This window comes from Tripterygium wilfordii, chromosome 18, assembly GCF_013401445.1.
Source record: "Tripterygium wilfordii isolate XIE 37 chromosome 18, ASM1340144v1, whole genome shotgun sequence".
In the NCBI taxonomy this organism is placed as follows: domain Eukaryota; kingdom Viridiplantae; phylum Streptophyta; class Magnoliopsida; order Celastrales; family Celastraceae; genus Tripterygium; species Tripterygium wilfordii.
Window position 1 is genome coordinate 9826093 of NC_052249.1, and position 18086 is coordinate 9844178.

The window sequence follows — 18086 nt, forward strand, 5'->3', positions numbered from 1 at the left end:
ATTCCGTCATTAAGGAAACTAAGGGAAACGGCTAGTTATGTGTGAATGCAACTCGTTCGAATTTTGAAGTTTAAGAAAGGAATCCATTGAAGTTTCCTTCAATGCAATTCTTTTCCAAACAACCTAGAGTTTCTGTTCAATCACTTCATAAAACTCAAACTTAATTTCAATGGGTCGTCCTGCATTGAATCAACAAGAGGGAGAAGCGACAAAGAGGAAGAGAAAGAGCAATGCCAAAAAACCTGCAGCAGAGACCTCCGGAAGGTGCGAAGCAAATGTTAATTCTGAAGACGAAAGCGCGCAAGCTCGCCGAGCTCTGTTACGTCACCGTTTGTTTGGTCTGTTTCGGACTCGACGGAGAAGTCGTTACATGGCCGGAAAATCATGCAGCTGCGCATGGGAGACATTATTTGGATGGGCCTGGGCCTTGGCACCTCTTCCTTAAATTTAAAAATTAAGTTTTCCCTAAAAAAAGGACTGACCGATTACTACGTGGAGCAAACGTGTAAAAGTAGGTCCCAAGCAATGCTGACAAGTCACAAATTTGACTTTTGAGAGTCACCGACGTAGATGTTAAGCTACGCTGTAGAGTGTACAGGTTTGTTCATACCAACAGTTATATATAGCCATTGGAGAGTGTGGGTTCTATTGCGCATTGCTTCTGTGTGTTTTGTGAATAGAAACAGAGACAGAGAGAGAGCAAATGGGTGTGACCGGCAAAGCTCATGGTACGCCTTTCTATCTTTATTCTTTGTCTTCTTGAAAGTTTCGTTTCTTCGTCCCTTAATGTTGTTGATTTGGTATAGTGTAGTGGAAGAACTTCAACAACATAACACCAGTAACTTAACATGATATGCAGTAGTGTATCGTAATTTTTTTTGCTGAATTTCGAAATCTTCCTTTAAAGAAAGTATCTTGTTAAGTTTTTAACAACTATGGTTGCCAACTTTCTCAGACTTGGATTTGATTTTCTTTTCTGGGTACATTATTCTTTCTTGTTTGCATATTTCGTAGTGTTTGTTTGGTTTTACTTTTATGTTCTACATGAAACTGAGTCCGTTCTGTCCATATACAGAAGTTTCCTTGTGATCAAGATTCATTCTTTATGTGATCATCAGTTTTTTAACCACATTTATACCCCCTCCCCCCTCTTTGTATCAAGATTTATGTAATCAACAACCTTCTACCCCTCTATATTTGGGACGGCGAAACTCAAATTGTTGTTGTTTTTTCATCACAGACCATCTTTTACATTCATTTAAGTATTGGGTTTTTATAGTTTGACCATGGAAATGGGTATGCGTCTGCTTTAATTCTATGTAAACCTTATTTGCAATAAAGGGATCTTATACTGTGGCAAGGCTTACCTCTCTCTCTATATGCGTGTGTGTGTGTGTGTTTCACACTTTGTTTCACTTTTAATTGATTTGCAGGAGACACGTTGGCTAAGCAAGAGGAGTTCTCCTCCGGAGGCTTTGGATCAACAGCAGCAAGCCCATCATTATTTGCTGCTTCTTCTACTAGCAGCATTAATCAATCTAGCATAGGATTGGCAGCAACTGGTCCATCCGCATTTCCTCCGCCCTTATTTGTTGTTGCTTCTTCTAGCAACATCAGTAATCCAGCTAACTTTGGATTGGCAGCAACTGGTCCATCCGCATTTCCTCCGCCCTTATTTGGTGTTGCTTCTTCTAGCAACATCAGTAATCCAGCTAACTTTGGATTGGCAGTAACTGGTCCATCCGCATCTCCTCCACCCTTCTTTGGTGTTGCTGCTTCTAGCAACGTCAGTAATCTAGCTAACTTTGGATTTGCAGCAAGTGGTCCATCTGCATTTCTTCCACCCTTATTTGCTGCTGCTTCTTCTAGCAACATCAGTAATCCAGCCAACTTTGGATTTGCTGCGGGTCCATCCCTATCTCGTCCATCCTTATTTGCTGCTTCCTGTTCTGGCAATAGCAGTACCCAAGCTTTGTCTTGGCCTGCGTTCTTGCGGCCATGTACCAGTTCTTTCAATGTTTCCTCCTCTTTATTTGCCGCAGAAAATCCCACTGCAACTTCAATGTCTCCTGTTTTTTGCTCCAGTTCTTCAAATATGACATCACTTCCAAAACAGTCACTTTTTGCTCCTTCTTCAACTTATAATACCACTACTGGTTCCAGTCCTCCAGTGTTCGGGTGTGGGTTGATTGTCAATTCTTCCAGCGGTTCCTCCTGGGTTGCTCCTTCTTCAGCACCTTCCTACTGTTTCTTAAATATTCCAAGGTCGCAAACAGACTCTTTCCCTGCTCCAACGGCACCATCTTCTTCAATCTTCACCACAACAGCTACTGCCACTGTCTTGCCACCTAGTAAGTTTTTCATTACTTTCAGTGAACTTCATTGTTTCTGTTAATATATGGGATGGATTGTTCTGTATTATATATAGAAGTTATATAATTTTCTTGGAGTTAATCTTGTAGGCTTGTAGCCCACCTTTTAAGAACAGACAGTGAGATCTAACAAACTAGGGGAATTGTAATTTCTGAGCAACCTTACATTCCTATTTTGAGGAGACCGTTTTTTGCTGATTTTAATCTGTGCCATTTCCTTTTAAATTGTTTTGCAGAAGACTCATCGAACAAGCAGGAGTTCTCCTTTGGAGGCTTTGGATCACCTGCAAGTTCATCAACATTTTGTGCTTCTTCTTCTAGCATCAGCAGTACCCAAGCTATGAGCTCTGGGTTCTTTCCATTTACCAATTCTGTCAACGCTTTCTCTTCTTCATCTTCCCAGATAAATCCTCCTGCTGTTGGCTTTAGTTCCTCAAAAACCAAATCATCTCCAACGGAAGTTCTTTTTGCTACCACTCCCTCTTCAACTATGGCTAGTCCTCATGTTTCTAAGTTTGGGTTCTGGCCACCTATCAATTCTTCCAATGCTCCTCCCTGCTTCGATTTCTCTTGCACACCATTACATTGTTTTGCTAATATTCCATCGCCGTCTCAAAAAGATTCTCGATCAGCTCAACATTTTTCTTCTATATTCCCGACTGCTACAACCACCGCTATCTTTCCAGCCCGTAAGTGCTTTCACCCTCAGTTTCAATACTTACAAACATGTGATTGCTTTTTCTGTACTTCATCACATAAAATTGGCTTGGACTCAATCTTGTAAAGCCCCCACTTTGAAGGAAAAACAGTGAGATGTAATGGGTTGAAGTTTACAACACCTTACAACCATTGCTACCTACCATGTATTACATGTTTCTTCTTCTTGTTGATTTGCAGGTGGTGAGGAGGTACGAAAACCCGCATCGCATCTTTGCCTAAGTTGTGGACAGACATTACTCTCTGGAAATGTCTACAGTCCAACTCTTAGTTTTGACCAATATCGACCATGGTGGTTGCAGTCAATATCTGCTATGACCGAGAATCAAGCCAAAAGCCATGAAGAACTGAGATGGGCTAATCATCTCTTGCAGGGTACTCTTCAGTTTTATGTACTTAACATTTTCGGGTTTAAATTCTGGAAACAGCCTCTCAGCATATTATGCGGGGGAAGGCTGCATACATCTTACCTGTTCCGGAAGCCGACCGAAACTTTTGGGATAAAGGTGTGGATGATGATTATCAACATTTTCGGGTTTGTTTTCAGGAAATGCCAAAGATAATGTTGCTCCAGTTGCTCAATCAACCATATTGAACCAACCACAATGGACTCTGCCAGTTATGGTACTTCCAGTGATGCCATTTCCAACCTGGAGTACCCTGCCCTATACCCCAGCTTCAGCATCTACACTACCTGCATTTTCTGCCAATGGTGCTGCATTTGGATATGCATCCTCTCCATCGTTTTCAGGCACGCCGATGATGCCAGCAGTGTTTAATCTTTCTGATATGTTTCGCGGTGTTTAAGCAAGTTTTCGTTTTTGAAATTATTTGTATTCTTTCCCGTTGATTTTCTCGTAAACTCATGTAACCGGTAAACTCATGTAACCTACCATAAATTTTTGGAATACAAATAAAATTCCCAAAACATTATTTTTAACGAGAATCACATTGATATGACTTGAGCACAAAATCTATCATTCTTTACTTCCTGTCCAACAAACTGAGAACTCATGAAGCCAGAAAAAGGCATCTCCTGCAATGGAAAAAGAATCCCTTCACAGTAAACCTAAAAGCTATTCCTTTTCCTTCCTTGTCACAAACATAAAACCTCCCAATTATATAAACCCTCCACATCGTACATCTTCCTCATCACACACAATCCCCACAAAATCCCATGTCTTACATCCATCGTCCTGGAGTCACCGTAAATGGGGTTCGAAGAACCAGAGCTTTCCATTACTTCCGGTGCCAAAATTGCCACCGAATAGCCCGGTTTGCTTCTAATTACACACATGAAATATATTGTCCACATTGTTTGGGTGATCAACTTGGTCATGAACTTGACATATCAAGGCCTAGGCTTGTCAATCAACTCTCCGGTCTCGAACCCTCTCCGGCTGCTCAGTTGCTAGACGCGTCAGCTCAAGTGCTCGTCAATCCATCGATAAGGCGTCGGAGGCCTTACCAAAGAACACAATGGGATGCAGAGAATGCAAATGCACCCTGGATCACCCTCCAATTTGGTGAGCCTAATAGGGAACCTGGACAAGTTTTCGGTACAGGTGAAAATGTGGCATTTGAGGATATGTTAAATGAAGTGCCTGAGCTTACACACAATGAGCGACCTGGTCCGCCTCCTGCACCGGCCTCTGCCATAGAAGCATTGCCAACAGTGAGAATCACACCACAACATTTGATCAACGAAACAAGTTGTCCAGTTTGTAAGGAAGAATTTGAAGTAGGTGGTGAAGTGAGGGAGTTGCAATGTAAGCATTTGTACCATTCGGATTGCATTGTCCCTTGGTTGAGCATTCACAATACTTGTCCAGTTTGTCGATTCGAGCTTCGCGGTGATGGTGATGGTGAGGTGGGGATTGGTTTAGACGAAGCAATCGCGAATAATGTAAATAGGTGGTGGAGTCAGTTGCTTTCGTCGAGCCCAGTTCGCGCATTCTTCGACTGGAGGAATCGATACGTTGATCAATGGTTTGATAACAGGAATGTTGAAGCAACTTCACAGGGAGGTCAGAACCCAATAATACTTCCCTTTCTCATTTTCTCTGCTTTTGGTCTCTATTTGTATGTCCAATAACTTGAAAAGCCATCCTCTGTTTCTAATAGTTTGAATCAATTGCACTATCTGGGCGACTGTGACTGTCAAAACTACTACTCCATTAGCAACAAAAGATTGAATAAAATGTAAAAAAAAACTTGCATGTTTATATGCTTAATTTCTGAACATTATTTAGCAGACACCATATATGTTTCTGCAGATGTATCGTGGTGGCGATCTTGGCACATCCTATAGCAAGCACTGTGTTTCTTTACTCACCGCCGGTAAGTGCATATATAGATATATCTCTGGTTCTGATATTCAGTTTCACTTTCACAGGTATGAATATGATACCTTATTGTGTCTTCAGATGGCTTAATTAACTTAAATACCAAATTAACCAAGCCTTAAAAAAAACTCCTTGACACTGAAGAATTATTTTGTTTGTTATCATCTGTGTATTCACTGATTATATATTTGTTTTTGTGTTTTTTTGGGCTTAATTATTAGATATATGTGTATATATATGGTTTTCTATTGAATGAAGAAAGAGAAGTGCTTTGATCAGCTGAAAGAATAGGCATCAGACCTTGATAAGGATGCCATTAGTTTGGAGGAAAGCAGCTTGTGGTGATGATATAAACACATATTAACTTGTAGTATAGTGATATAGATTCTACTGCAATTGATTCTGATAATTTTTCCTTCTATAATACTCTTATTGTGTATATGACATGACAATAAGGATTCCAATATTAGCTTTTCGTTTGTTGTGGGAAGTTAAAAAAAAGAATTAAGGCTATTATTGGCTGTTCAATCATGCTTTTTTTTTTTTTTTTCCTGCACTAATGTTAATATTCTACAGCAATGCGCACCAAATTAAGAAATCTGGCATGTATAATTGTTGTTATGAATATTGTTTGTAAAAGAAGTTGGTTTGTGTTTTTTTTTTCTAGCGATCCAACGGGACGATTCCAAGTTGCGTCCTAATCTCATTCTACCATCTTCATAACCGTTAATTTTAACACAGATTATTGTGATGCTAATACTTTAATATATCTTGAAGATTAAAAAAAAAATAGGGTGAGTTCCCATCCCATCTTCTTTGGATGGAATTTGGAAAATTCTCATCAACAACACCCCTTATGTCTAGACTTCACTTATATTGATTATTATTTTCTTTTTAAATATAACAATATAACAATGTGTATATATATATATATATATATATATATAAATTTATCAGAAATTCTCCTATGTGAGCAAAAAATGTGAATCAACTTTATGAACTTACTTTTCAACCATAGATGTGACCGCTCTCACAAAAAATTTGTGGTTTCCGCTTTTGTTTCATTTTATTACAATAATTGGATTTGAAACTCACAAAGTTGGTTTACACTTTTGGTTTTTGAAGAATTTATATATATAACAACTTCTCACATGCGCATCAACTATACACACTTGTTTTTCAATCATTGATGGTGTGGCTCCTACAACAAATTTGTGATCTCCACTTTTGTTGTGTTTTATTACAATCATTATATTTCGAGTGTGGTAAAGAACATAATTTTTTAATAGTCGAAAAGAGTAGGCTAATCCAAATACAAATAATTCATAGGAGCAAAAGGTAGGACAATTATTAAATAAAAAATGATACGGGATTCTAAATTTTTATAATAATGTTAGGTAATGTTATAGTGATTACTCAAATGTATGGAACTACCGTAATTGTTATGCAAAATAGGTAATGCATAGGTGATAGGTGATATGAAGAAGAAAATATGTGTTTTGCTAGTTTTCTATATTTGTTGGAAATAACCATTTTTGATCGATGCGAGTGTTTTAATTTACGTAATGAGAGGTAGTAGTTGACAATCGACTGGATTAGGTATATGTATTCAAAAATCAATTTAAACTGTAAATATATTTCTTCGTGGTATTTCGAAAAAAAATTATGTTCATTGAATTAGGTATATGTGTGTTCAAAAACCAATTTAAATTGTAAATATATTTCTTCGTGGTATTTGGAAAAAAAAAATTATTTTCATTTAAAATTAAAAAGATCTCATCGCAATTTTCAATTTTGAATTACTTTCGAATATAATTAAAATTTACATATAAACCGTGAAGAAGTTATACTGCAAACGAGTTGACCCGCTTCAATCGTCCGAACTCGTCTGAGTCGATGCGTTCGGATTGGGTTGTTGTCTCCTAGTAAGCGGCTCTCCACCCATCAAAACCCCCCAGTGCCTGCTTTCTTCTCTCTCTCTACTCTCTCTCTAAAAAATTCTATGTAGAGAGAGAAAGACAACTGAATTTCAGAAAATATGTCTCACTTTGTCTTTCAAGCGGCGCAAATTCCCACTACTGCGAATACGTTGCAATTGAGGCCGAGTTTGCCGCCGATTCCTCAACTCTTTCCGCGTCAGCCGATCGCCGTCAAGAACTGGAAGAGTCTGACAGTCTTCTGCTCGTTATCACCATCTCCAGCAGTAGACGGGGAGTCTGTGTCGGCCTTGGAACGGTGCTTTAGAGCGCCCGCTGCGCCGGTTGAAAAGGTTTCGGCTGGTGAATGGGGTCCGGCTATGAAGGGACAGTACGGTTCGCTTGGGGCTGTCACTCTCGAGAAAGGAAAGCTGGATTTGTCTCAGAAGCAAACCCAGTCTAACCCTGAGGTCTCATTTCGATTACTTTCACTTTTTTTTTCTTCATGAAGTACCTTTTCATTTCGAATTAATTACCAACTTAGAGCTGTAAAGGAGATTACTCTGTCAAGTAAAGAACTGAAATGGAGAATAAATGTAATCTCTTTTGCTTTTAGTCAAAATTTTGTGGTAACCAGTTTTCATCGAATTTCTCTCTTTTTTGAAAGTGGAGTTTGGTCACATTCTGCTTAAGCAATTCTTGGTTTCGAATAAGTGCTAGGCCTGGAATGTAATTGTTTCTTGTCCTAGCTAATGAGGTGGAATGTGTTTTGGGAGATTGCAGTTGTGAGATTGATTTGATGTCTTCAAAGTTCCGCTTGTTGGTTCTACTGGGCAAAAAAGTAAATGTCACTGATATATTAGTGGAAGTCTGCCAATTTTCTGTCCTAAGGGTTATACTAACTTGCTGACATGAACGATTCTATTCTACAGTTTAAGGAAAGCAATAAAGCTTGGTTTGGGGTTGATCTTGGTAGTATTGAGTAGACTTTCAACTGTAACAAGTTTTTTTTTTTTTTTTTTGGATTTCTAGGGTTAGAAGTAGGCAGATAGAATTTTGCAAACTGTAGCTTTTGATGGTTAAATGGTCATATATGCTCTCTGTGTTAATTATTGTCTATTAGCATAAACGATACGGTTTCCACTTCACTCAACACTTAGTTTTTTTGAATGGAAACTATGTTAACTCAACACTTAGTTTCCATTCAAAAAAACTAAGTGTTGAGTTAACATAGTGATAGTTAGAATCACTTGATTTTTCCAGTACTATTTTGTCTTTCTTTTTGTTTGTGTTAGTACACTACTCTCCTTTATTAAATGTGTTGTGTGTTATAATATATATTTATATTTATTCAATTCTATGTCTTGTCTTCTCTAAACTGCTACACCCCACGGACCTGTGGACTGTTGATTTTTTGTTTGTTAATCCATTTTTATGCTCTTATTGGGTAATTCCCACAAAATTGCAGCTTGCAACTGGGGGAGGTGGTGGAGATATTGGGAAGAAAATTTTCCATGGTGGTGGTGATGGAGGCGATGATGGAGGTGATGACGACGACTACTTTGATGACTTTGATGATGGTGATGAGGGAGATGAGGGTGGACTATTCAGGAGAAGGAAATTTCTTGAAGAGGTTGGAAACTTTTTATATATAACGAAAAAGATACTTTAATGGACATCTGATGATAAAACATGCATTCCATCTTGTTCACATGCTGTTAAACTTGGAATTTTCAGACGAAGTATTGATTTTTCACCCTTGTCTGTTGTCAGCTTTTTGATCGCAAGTTTGTAGATGCTGTATTGAATGAGTGGCAAAAGACAATGATGGATTTGCCTGCTGGGTTCCGACAAGCTTATGAAATGGTGCAGTATTATTCTTATGGTTGATTTTGACTGAGAAATCTATTGGAAATACTGACTGAAATGCTATTGCCTTCAGGGCTTGGTCAGTTCCGCTCAAATGGTGAAGTTTCTTGCAATAAATGCCAGACCCACCACTGCTAGGTTAATATCTAGATCTATCCCTGAGGCAATGTCTAGGGCATTTATTGGCAGGTAATTTGGTTGTCTTCTCCATCTTTAATTTGACTTGTGTGTGCTAAAACAATGTCTGTTTTTGTTTTTGTGTTGTCCCTTTTTGTTGTCATATTAGGTTATATTCCTATTTTGATTTAGTAGTGGAAGTGAAAGCTAAAGCCAGGTCGCCATCTTTGTCTCCCTTGATAAAATAAATTTCTTCATAAAATTTTAAAAATAAATGAAGAAAGAAGTTAAAGCCATTAAATTTTTGTGACGTACATCTTTTCATTTAACATATTTCTAGATTGGTGGAATTTGGTATGAAGAGCTTACCAATTGTAAATATTATGTATTTAAATTTGGACTAGTTTTCTACTTGATTCGAGAAACATCTAAATCTGCTCTGCCCTCATGTTCCTTTGCTCCCTCAGTTGGTGCAACAGAAGTGTGGTGGGAATGTCATTGTCTGAAAGGATTATGCTTATCTTGCATCATGCCATATCCATGTCTTTTATTCATTTGTAGTGGACTATTAACCATACCTACTTCCATGCTCTTTTGAGAGAGATGTAATTCCATATCTTGAAGACTAGACCTTCTATCTTGTGACATTTGGGTAACTTTTTTGGTAGTTTTGAAAGTTGGTGACTATGAAAGCTTGTCCTTTAAGGCTGTAAATAAAGTGTTTGCTATATCCTGCCTTTTTTCTCTCTTTTATTCATTCATAGTTGAGAGTGCAAGCCTGACCTACTCCACCCTTTTCCCCTTGGTGTGTGTGATTTAGATATCTAGATCCACTATCTTGTGACATTTTAGCAACCAGTGACTACTTTTGAACATCTGTAGCTGTGAACTTGTGTCCTGTAAGGTTGTAAATATCGTGTTTACCCCTGTAATTTCTCAATTGCTTTTGATGGGAATTTTCGTTAGGATCGAATAGTTGACTTCATCATTGAAAGTCTTTCTATATGTTGTCAAACAGGATGATTGCAGATCCTGCTTTTCTATATAAGCTTCTGTTGGAGCAGGCTGCTACAATTGGTTGCTCTGTTTGGTGGGAGCTTAAAAATCGAAAGGATAGGTACGTGTTTTTCTTCAATTACATGGAGAAGAAATGTCCTTTTTCTTTCCGACTTTTTTTTTTCTTTTTGATATTTTATAACAAGTAAATGCTTTACTGAAATATAGGGTTAAACAAGAATGGGATCTCGCACTTATCAATGTGCTCACCGCGTCAGCATGCAATGCCATTGTTGTTTGGTCACTTGCTCCATGTCGTTCCTACGGAAACACATTCTCTTTTGATTTGCAGAATACATTGCAAAAACTACCAAATAACATATTTGAGAAGAGTTATCCGCTCAGAGAATTTGATCTACAAAAGAGAGTCCACTCTTTCTTTTACAAGGCTGCAGAGTTGTGTATGGTTGGATTAACGGCAGGAGCGGTACAAGGCTCTTTGTCAAATTGGTTAGCCTGCAGAAAGAAGGATAAGTAAGCAACCTCTTTCCAGTAAACACAAAAACTGTGGGGTTTTTTTTCCCCTTTGCGAAAAACCTATCTAATATACTCTGTTTGGCAGGCTATCAGTGACAGTCCCTAGTGTCAGTACTAATGCACTGGGGTATGGTGCTTTCCTTGGACTTTATGCAAATTTGAGATACCAGCTGCTATGCGGTTTTGATAGAGCAATGATCAGCCATTTTGATGTTCTCGGGGTGGCACTATTTTTAAGTACTTCTTTGAGGTCTGTTTCATTTTATTGTTTGGAAAAAGTTACCTATTTGTGCTTTACATTTACTGACTTTAGCGGTCAAAGTTTTGTTTCATTTTCAACCAGACTCAAGTGATACTAAGTTAAAGTTGGCATAGATTGTACTTGCTTTGATATTTAGACTTAATCAAGTACAGCAGTTCATATTTTCTAAAAACGTTACCTGGTTTGTACAGTAGTTAGGGATGCTTCTCACCATAGCTACTGTGTTTTCTACAGTTAGTCTGAGCATCTGTTACTCATAGTTTTCTAGATATGTCCAAATAATTGCCTCTTTTTCAAAGTTGTGAGGATTTGCCTTGTCTCATTCTTTAGAATCTAGTGTCTTTTTGTCTGGAAAGTTTTAATATGTCCATAGTGTCTGGCCATGCACTCTGAAGAAAGATTTGGTTCCATTACGTAAGAGAATTTGATAAAACAGCACAGTTGTTACCTGGACAACATATTTTATTGGGACCTGTTATCCTCCGGCCAGTGATTATCGGTGAAAGGATAACATGCACAGAACAAGGATCTTTATTGGCTACTTCTATGAGAATTTGTGTTTTTTGAATTCTTCCTTGGATTTGTTGCAGGATTCTAAATGTTCAATTAGGAGAGACATCAAGACGGGCTTGGTTAGGGCTGGAGGCAGACCCTCTGGTTCATTCCGATAACCTTTTGAAGGCTTATAACCGACCCTCTGCAGATGTTGCTGGATCTTCTCCAAAATGGTTAATATCGAAGAATGCCATTATTTCTGGTCTTGGTCTCCTTGGCATCAAGCAAGGAAATGTTGGTGTTGATGACGAAGCACAAGCTCCAAAGGCTCGAAGAAAGAGGATTGTCCGGAAAAAGGTGACTGCCAGTTAAACATAGTTTAGTTCATGGTCACCTGCTCTGTCCAATTTTGCTTGCAGACCAAAATAGCCTCCACAACCCGCATAATCAAAGCCCTAAGTAAGTAGGAACAGAGGTAATCAGAACTACATTGTCTATTTGTCTCTGGCAACCCTTAACCAGGACAGGATTTAATCGTGGGTACTAGGTGTTATAATTGTTAGGTGAAAGAGTAATTTTTGGCGGGATTTTTGGATTACTCGACTCTTTTTGTTCTAAAATACTATTCTGATTTCTGAATCTCTGATGGATAATATGCTGCATCCGAACTTGATCTGTCATTTTCATTTCCTCCACAGTGAATTGGAGGATTCTTCTGTTATTTCTTAATAAAGGCATTTTCTTTAGAAGGAGGATGGATGATTGAAGTGTTGAATCTACTTTGTAAATCCATTGTTCTAAAATTGAACTATAGGTTTAGGGTTTAGGGTTTGTATCGCAACATTTAAAAAAATTTGTTAGAACGTGCAAAGTATATTTTATATATAAAAAATTTTCATAGTATGTTAAAATGAAATTCCACATCGCTTGGGTATTAGCTATTGTATGTTGGCTGGTATATTGGTTGTGGGGTATCCCCTCCATTGTAAGTTGGCTTGCAAGGGAAACATTGGGGCACAGATTTCTGTACGGAGTATCAGAGAAGGCTTTCTTGATGAAGAACACTAGTCTATACCTTGTCCACGCGTTGGGTTTGACATTCCCCGGGAGTGTTAAAATGAAATCTCAGATCGCTTGGATACTAACTGTTAGGTTACTATTCGCTTTTAATCCGGTTTGCGAGAGAATAATGGGGTTCACATTTCTTTACAAAGTATTCAAACGTTACTATTTGATTAAGGTTTTTTAGAGTCCCTTTCGCATGCTTTTCTTGATTTCTTGTTGGCTGACTGCAATGCAAAATGATGTTGGACACAGCTTCACATGTAAAATTCAAGTGTTGAATATCATTGTAAACTGTAAAAGTTATTTAAAATTATTGTTTAGAACGTGAAAAAAGTATTTGTTTATATATAAAAACTGTGCAGCAAAGTATTAATTCTTAAATACTTGATTAAGTTTTTTCTTGGAATCCCTTCGGCATGCGTTTCCCTGATCTCCTTGTTGGCTCACTGCAGTGGAAATGATGTGGGATAATCTAATTTGTATATATATTTGGCCTTTGATCTTCTTCATCTTCCATCATCTCGCTTCTTCTCTGCACTTCTAAGCAATTCATTACAGCAATGAGCATTTATTTCAATCTTTCCCTGCTTTTCCCTCTCCAACCACCAAATTCTACGGCGGAGATCGGACCAATGAGCCACCCAATCCTCTCAACTCTTCAATACTGGCTAGTCAGCCACCCCAAAATCCTTCACTTCTCATGGAACCCTGGTCAGACCACCGCCTCCACCCCGCTCTTCCTGACCCTCGCCCTCCTAACTTACCTCTCACTCACACTCCTCCTCCCTCGAATCCATCTCCCTTCCCTTGATCCTCACATCCTCAAACCAATCACAGCCGTCCATTCCCTCACTCTCTTCCTCCTCTCCTTCGTCATGTGCCTCGGCTGCACCCTCTCCATCATGACCACCCATGAACCTCGCCACACCATATGCTTCCCTCACCGTACTCTTCCCACTGGGCCCCTCTTCTTCTGGGCCTACATCTTCTACCTCTCGAAGATTCTAGAATTCGTCGACACACTCCTCATCATCCTCGCCAAGTCTTCTCGGCGCCTGACATTCCTCCACGTGTACCACCACGCGACTGTGCTGGTCATGAGCTATTTTTGGTTACAAACGTCACAGTCGTTGTTCCCTGTCGGTATTGTCACGAATTCATTGGTCCACGTGTTCATGTACTGTTACTATCTATTGTCCGCCATGGGCGTGAGGCCTAAGTGGAAGCGATTGGTGACTGATTGCCAGATTGTGCAGTTCGTGTTCGGGTTTGCCATTTCGGGTCTGATGTTGTATTACCATTTTACTGGGTTGGGTTGCTCCGGAATGTTGGGTTGGGGATTCAGTACTGTTTTTGGTGCCTCGCTTTTGCTTCTTTTTGTTGACTTTCATAGCAAGACGTACGCCAAAAGAAGAGCGGGAGACAAAGATAAACGGTTGTGATATTTTTCTTTCCTTTTTTTGGTCGATCAATGCGACGGTTGTGATTGATTGAAAATGTAATAAATCCTGAGTTTTTATCGGGATTAAAATGAAGGAAAATGATAAAGATCCAGCAACATCCGTTTCAAAAACATCACACCAGTGTATGATACTCATTTATTGGGTGCGATAATATTGTTATGATGTCATCATATCCAATTCACTCTTGTGATGCTTTTGGAATGAATGTTAGTGGGATATGTTGACTGTTGTAAAATGAAAGTGAAATGTATCTTCATTCTCTCAAGTGTTAATGAGCCGATCAGGGCCGGGCTCAGGCCATGTTTGACCCTTTTTTGTTTTTGACAGTTTCAGTAATTTGGGCCTAGGAAGGACTGTCTAAAGTATTGGGCCAGTGGCCGGGCTTCAACGTTAATATGGTTATCTCAAACTGGACTCAAATAAAAATTGGGCCCAGTTTGAACTATTATTCTATAACCCAAACTATCTTGACCGGACCAAGTAGTCGAGTAGACAAAATTCTTGAATGGCCTCTCATTCACTTTCCACACAGTACTTAGCGGTTGGCACTTCCAAGAATCCAAAGCTCCTCCTCCATTCTCGTTATCCTCCTCTCGTCTCTCACAGTTTTCCGGCAAAACCTTACGACAATGACCTCAACAACAAGAGTTGGTACAATCTGAACACCGTCACATGCAATTCAGAGCCAAAAAAAAACCAAGATTCTAAAGGAGGAGCTTCTTCAGGCTCATGCCCAACTCGATTGCGGCGCAGAAGGCTCCCCCGAGGACCGACGGAATGTCGATCAGGTAAAATTAGTCCTCTATTCTCTCTGGTTAGGGTTCAAAAATTGTATAAAGAACCAAAATTTTAAAAAAAAAAAATTACGCCGTTGCCGGGGATCGAACCCGGGTCACCCGCGTGACAGGCGGGAATACTCACCACTATACTACAACGACTTGTTGATGAGCAGCTTTTATGTTGATCAAATTTATAATTTCTATTTCGAGTTACTAAAGCTTACATTTTTTTTTTCACTTAGCAATCGTATATATAATTATATGGATGCCGGGGGTCTGCTGTAATTTTTTTTACAGCAGACCCCACTTTAATAAATAAGAAGTATTTAAATTTTTTTAAAAAATAAAATAAAATTATGAATGTATTTTGATCGTGTTTACGAATCTAATGGTATAATTTTCATCCCAAACAAAAATCAAATTCATCACAAGATAGACATATAATGTTACGGGTTTATATTCAACGGTTCACAATTTTCATCTCTTTTTCATGTTCAATTTGATTTTTGTATGGGATAAAAAATATACCATTACACTCGTAAACCTGATCAAAATACATCCGTAATTTTTTAAAAATAAAATAAATTTTTTTTAATCCCTTTAGATTCATTACAGCGGGACCTGCTGTAAAAAGTTTACAGCAGGTCCCAGCCACCCATAATTATATATAGTGAGTCTAAGCAAAGAGAATGTATCATCGATTGTCCTCATTGTTATAACCAACTTCCTCTTTAATTTATGTACACATTTAAAAACCCTAATTACACACAGAATGTGACAAGTATATGAAGAGACATATATATAGTAACCTAGTGATTAGTGAACAATACCACAAAAGCAGCAAAATGCTGGACAAAGAGCAAACATGTCTATCAAAATGTGGTAACTCCTACTAGCAGAAGCTCTAATAGAATGAGCAGGGGACAATGCAATGTTCATTCCGCACAACAACAACCACCATCCGTACTTCTATACATATAGTTAAAGATACAAAATAAACAACATCGTACACACAATACTCTGGAAACACTCATCAAAGACTGATAAATTATTTGCTCATACTAACCTACTCTTTGTCCTTTTATGTTAGGTCATTAATTAAATATAAGTTTTTTTTTAAAAAAAAAAAGGTATGTGCGCCCAATATTGTCAAAGAATTATCCTATTGTCTCAATATTGTTCAAAAATTGCCTCGATTTTTTATCTCCAATATTGTTGTTTGGTACACCACGATGCAGCATATGGTACTAGAATCGTGCACCAAACGGTGCCATATAAACAGCACTGTTGAGGGTGGTATGAGATGAGGCAGATATACCATTTAATGCGTACATTAAATGAAAAATAGGAACAAACTCTTGCCTCAGTACTGGCAGTCTGGCAGAGCACTTGACTGGTCTTAATAACCCCCCCTTCTAGCTTACTCCTTAGTCCCCTTTAAAGTTTAAACCTAGCTCCCTGCTTTTCAACTATCTAGAGTACCCCACTCTCACCACCACCCACCAGCATTGCCGCCGTCCCACCACCACCACCTCCACCACCATTTTATACTATGAACCCTATTTTCTCTACACTTGAGTATTGGCTAGTGAGCCACCCAAAAATCCTCAACTTCACATGGAGTCAAGGAGAAACCCTGGGTTCCTCTCTAAACTTCCTAACACTCACCATCCTCTCCTACCTCACCCTCACTTTCCTTCTATCTCACCACCACCACATCCCCTCCATTGGATCCCACATCCTCAAACCAATCACAGCCGTCCACAACCTTACACTCCTCATCTTCTCCCTCATCATGGCCCTTGGTTGCACTCTCTCAATCTTCGCCCACACACCAAGCATCCACCACTTCATTTGCTTCCCCCCACAAACCCCTCCCAGTGGGCCCCTCTTCTTCTGGGCCTACATCTTCTACCTCTCCAAGATCCTAGAATACATCGACACCCTCCTTATCATCCTCAGCGAGTCCATGATGAGACGCCTCACGTTCCTCCACGTCTACCACCACGCCATGGTTGTGATCATGTGTTACCTGTGGTTGCATACTTCGCAGTCCATGTTCCCTCTAATGCTGGTGACGAATGCGTCGGTACATGTCATCATGTACACGTATTACTTGTTGTGTGCACTCGGGGTGAGACCTAGGTGGAAGCGGTTGGTGACGGATTGCCAGATCCTGCAGTTCTTCTCCAGCTTTGGAATAATGAGTTTGATTTTCTATTACCATTTTAGTGGTGGATCTGTTGGCTGTTCTGGGATGTGGGGTTGGTGCTTTAGTTCTGTTTTTATTACTTCTCTTTTGGTTCTGTTTATTGATTTTTACTCTAAGAACTATAGTAGTGGTGGTGCCAAGACTAAGGTGGCATAGTTAGTACCAACGACGAGAGGTGGTTTGGTTGGCAATCGATTGAGTTAGGCATATGTGTGTTCAAGATTCGATTCCAACCGCAAACATATTTCTCTACGATATTTAAAAAAAGGTGGCATAGTTAGTTAATTCATTAGGGTTTTAAATTAAATCATTTAGTCTTGTTTAAATTTTTTGTGTTTATTTTTTAAAAAAATGTATCAGTAATTGATTCAATGGATTGTTGGTAATAATTTGGCATGTTCTTATTTAATTTTGTCTTGTTAGGACAACGTTGTTTTCTGGTAGTTGAAGATGGCATGGCCTTAATTCATTATAATAAATAGTGCAGTGAAGAAAGTAACTTATGTGGAATCTCTCTCTCTCTCTCTAAGAAGAATTAGTAGTACTGTTTCTTATTCTTTAATCATTTTAGGTGATATTTTAGTGATGAATCTCTTTGATGCTGAACTGAATATATAGACTCGAAATGTACTGAGTTTGATTTCCACTGGAAGAAATATTCTTGTGACTAGACGCTAAATTTTGGCCTAATTTACACTAGCGTCAAGGTAGAAAATTTATGTAGAACAATGCGCGCATGCAATAAATGATACTGCATAAAATGTGATTGATGATTTAATAAATGACATGCAGGAATAATAATAATAATAGAATTCAACCTTCTCAGTTTGATAAATTATTCTCTTGTTGTCCGATTTGGGCAGAGTCTAGATTTTAGGTAAAAAAAGAAAGGCATTTTGAATTGCACCAAATCTAACACATACATTGGTTTTCAGTTAAGT

At 38.7% G+C, this 18086-nt stretch overlaps 5 protein-coding genes and 1 non-coding gene across 8 annotated transcripts; 5 read left to right on the forward strand and 1 right to left on the reverse strand.

The window, feature by feature from the left end:
• The first annotated feature begins 615 nt into the window (after positions 1-615).
• On the forward strand, positions 616-3957 carry LOC119983670 (nuclear pore complex protein NUP98A-like). 3 transcript variants are annotated; one of them, XM_038827366.1, is made up of 6 exons: positions 616-728; positions 1434-1524; positions 1612-2351; positions 2609-3061; positions 3270-3464; positions 3637-3957. In XM_038827366.1, the coding sequence occupies exons 1-6, from the start codon at positions 704-706 to the stop codon at positions 3894-3896; spliced, it is 1764 nt and encodes a 587-aa protein (XP_038683294.1). In that variant the 5' UTR covers positions 616-703; the 3' UTR covers positions 3897-3957. The 3 variants fall into 3 exon arrangements, with proteins under 3 accessions (XP_038683294.1, XP_038683292.1, XP_038683293.1); XM_038827364.1 differs by having other exon boundaries at positions 1434-2351; XM_038827365.1 differs by having other exon boundaries at positions 1434-2351; positions 2612-3061.
• A 309-nt stretch (positions 3958-4266) lies between these two features.
• LOC119983300 (E3 ubiquitin-protein ligase RDUF2-like) lies at positions 4267-5438 on the forward strand. Its single transcript, XM_038826961.1, has 2 exons — positions 4267-5116; positions 5366-5438. The coding sequence occupies exons 1-2, from the start codon at positions 4267-4269 to the stop codon at positions 5398-5400; spliced, it is 885 nt and encodes a 294-aa protein (XP_038682889.1). The 3' UTR covers positions 5401-5438.
• A 1884-nt stretch (positions 5439-7322) lies between these two features.
• LOC119984591 (protein RETICULATA-RELATED 1, chloroplastic-like) lies at positions 7323-12378 on the forward strand. Its single transcript, XM_038828607.1, has 8 exons — positions 7323-7820; positions 8819-8983; positions 9124-9216; positions 9293-9408; positions 10355-10453; positions 10561-10866; positions 10955-11119; positions 11722-12378. The coding sequence occupies exons 1-8, from the start codon at positions 7473-7475 to the stop codon at positions 11996-11998; spliced, it is 1569 nt and encodes a 522-aa protein (XP_038684535.1). The 5' UTR covers positions 7323-7472; the 3' UTR covers positions 11999-12378.
• A 267-nt stretch (positions 12379-12645) lies between these two features.
• On the forward strand, positions 12646-14360 carry LOC119984592 (elongation of fatty acids protein 3-like). Its single transcript, XM_038828609.1, has one exon. The coding sequence runs from the start codon at positions 13252-13254 to the stop codon at positions 14131-14133; it is 882 nt and encodes a 293-aa protein (XP_038684537.1). The 5' UTR covers positions 12646-13251; the 3' UTR covers positions 14134-14360.
• A 660-nt stretch (positions 14361-15020) lies between these two features.
• Positions 15021-15092, reverse strand: TRNAD-GUC. Its single transcript has one exon. It is a non-coding gene; the product is annotated as a tRNA-Asp (tRNA).
• A 1230-nt stretch (positions 15093-16322) lies between these two features.
• Positions 16323-17566, forward strand: LOC119984875 (putative elongation of fatty acids protein DDB_G0272012). The gene has a single exon (XM_038829016.1). It carries the CDS (start codon positions 16486-16488, stop codon positions 17299-17301), a length of 816 nt encoding a protein of 271 aa, XP_038684944.1. The 5' UTR covers positions 16323-16485; the 3' UTR covers positions 17302-17566.
• The last annotated feature ends 520 nt before the right edge of the window (positions 17567-18086 follow it).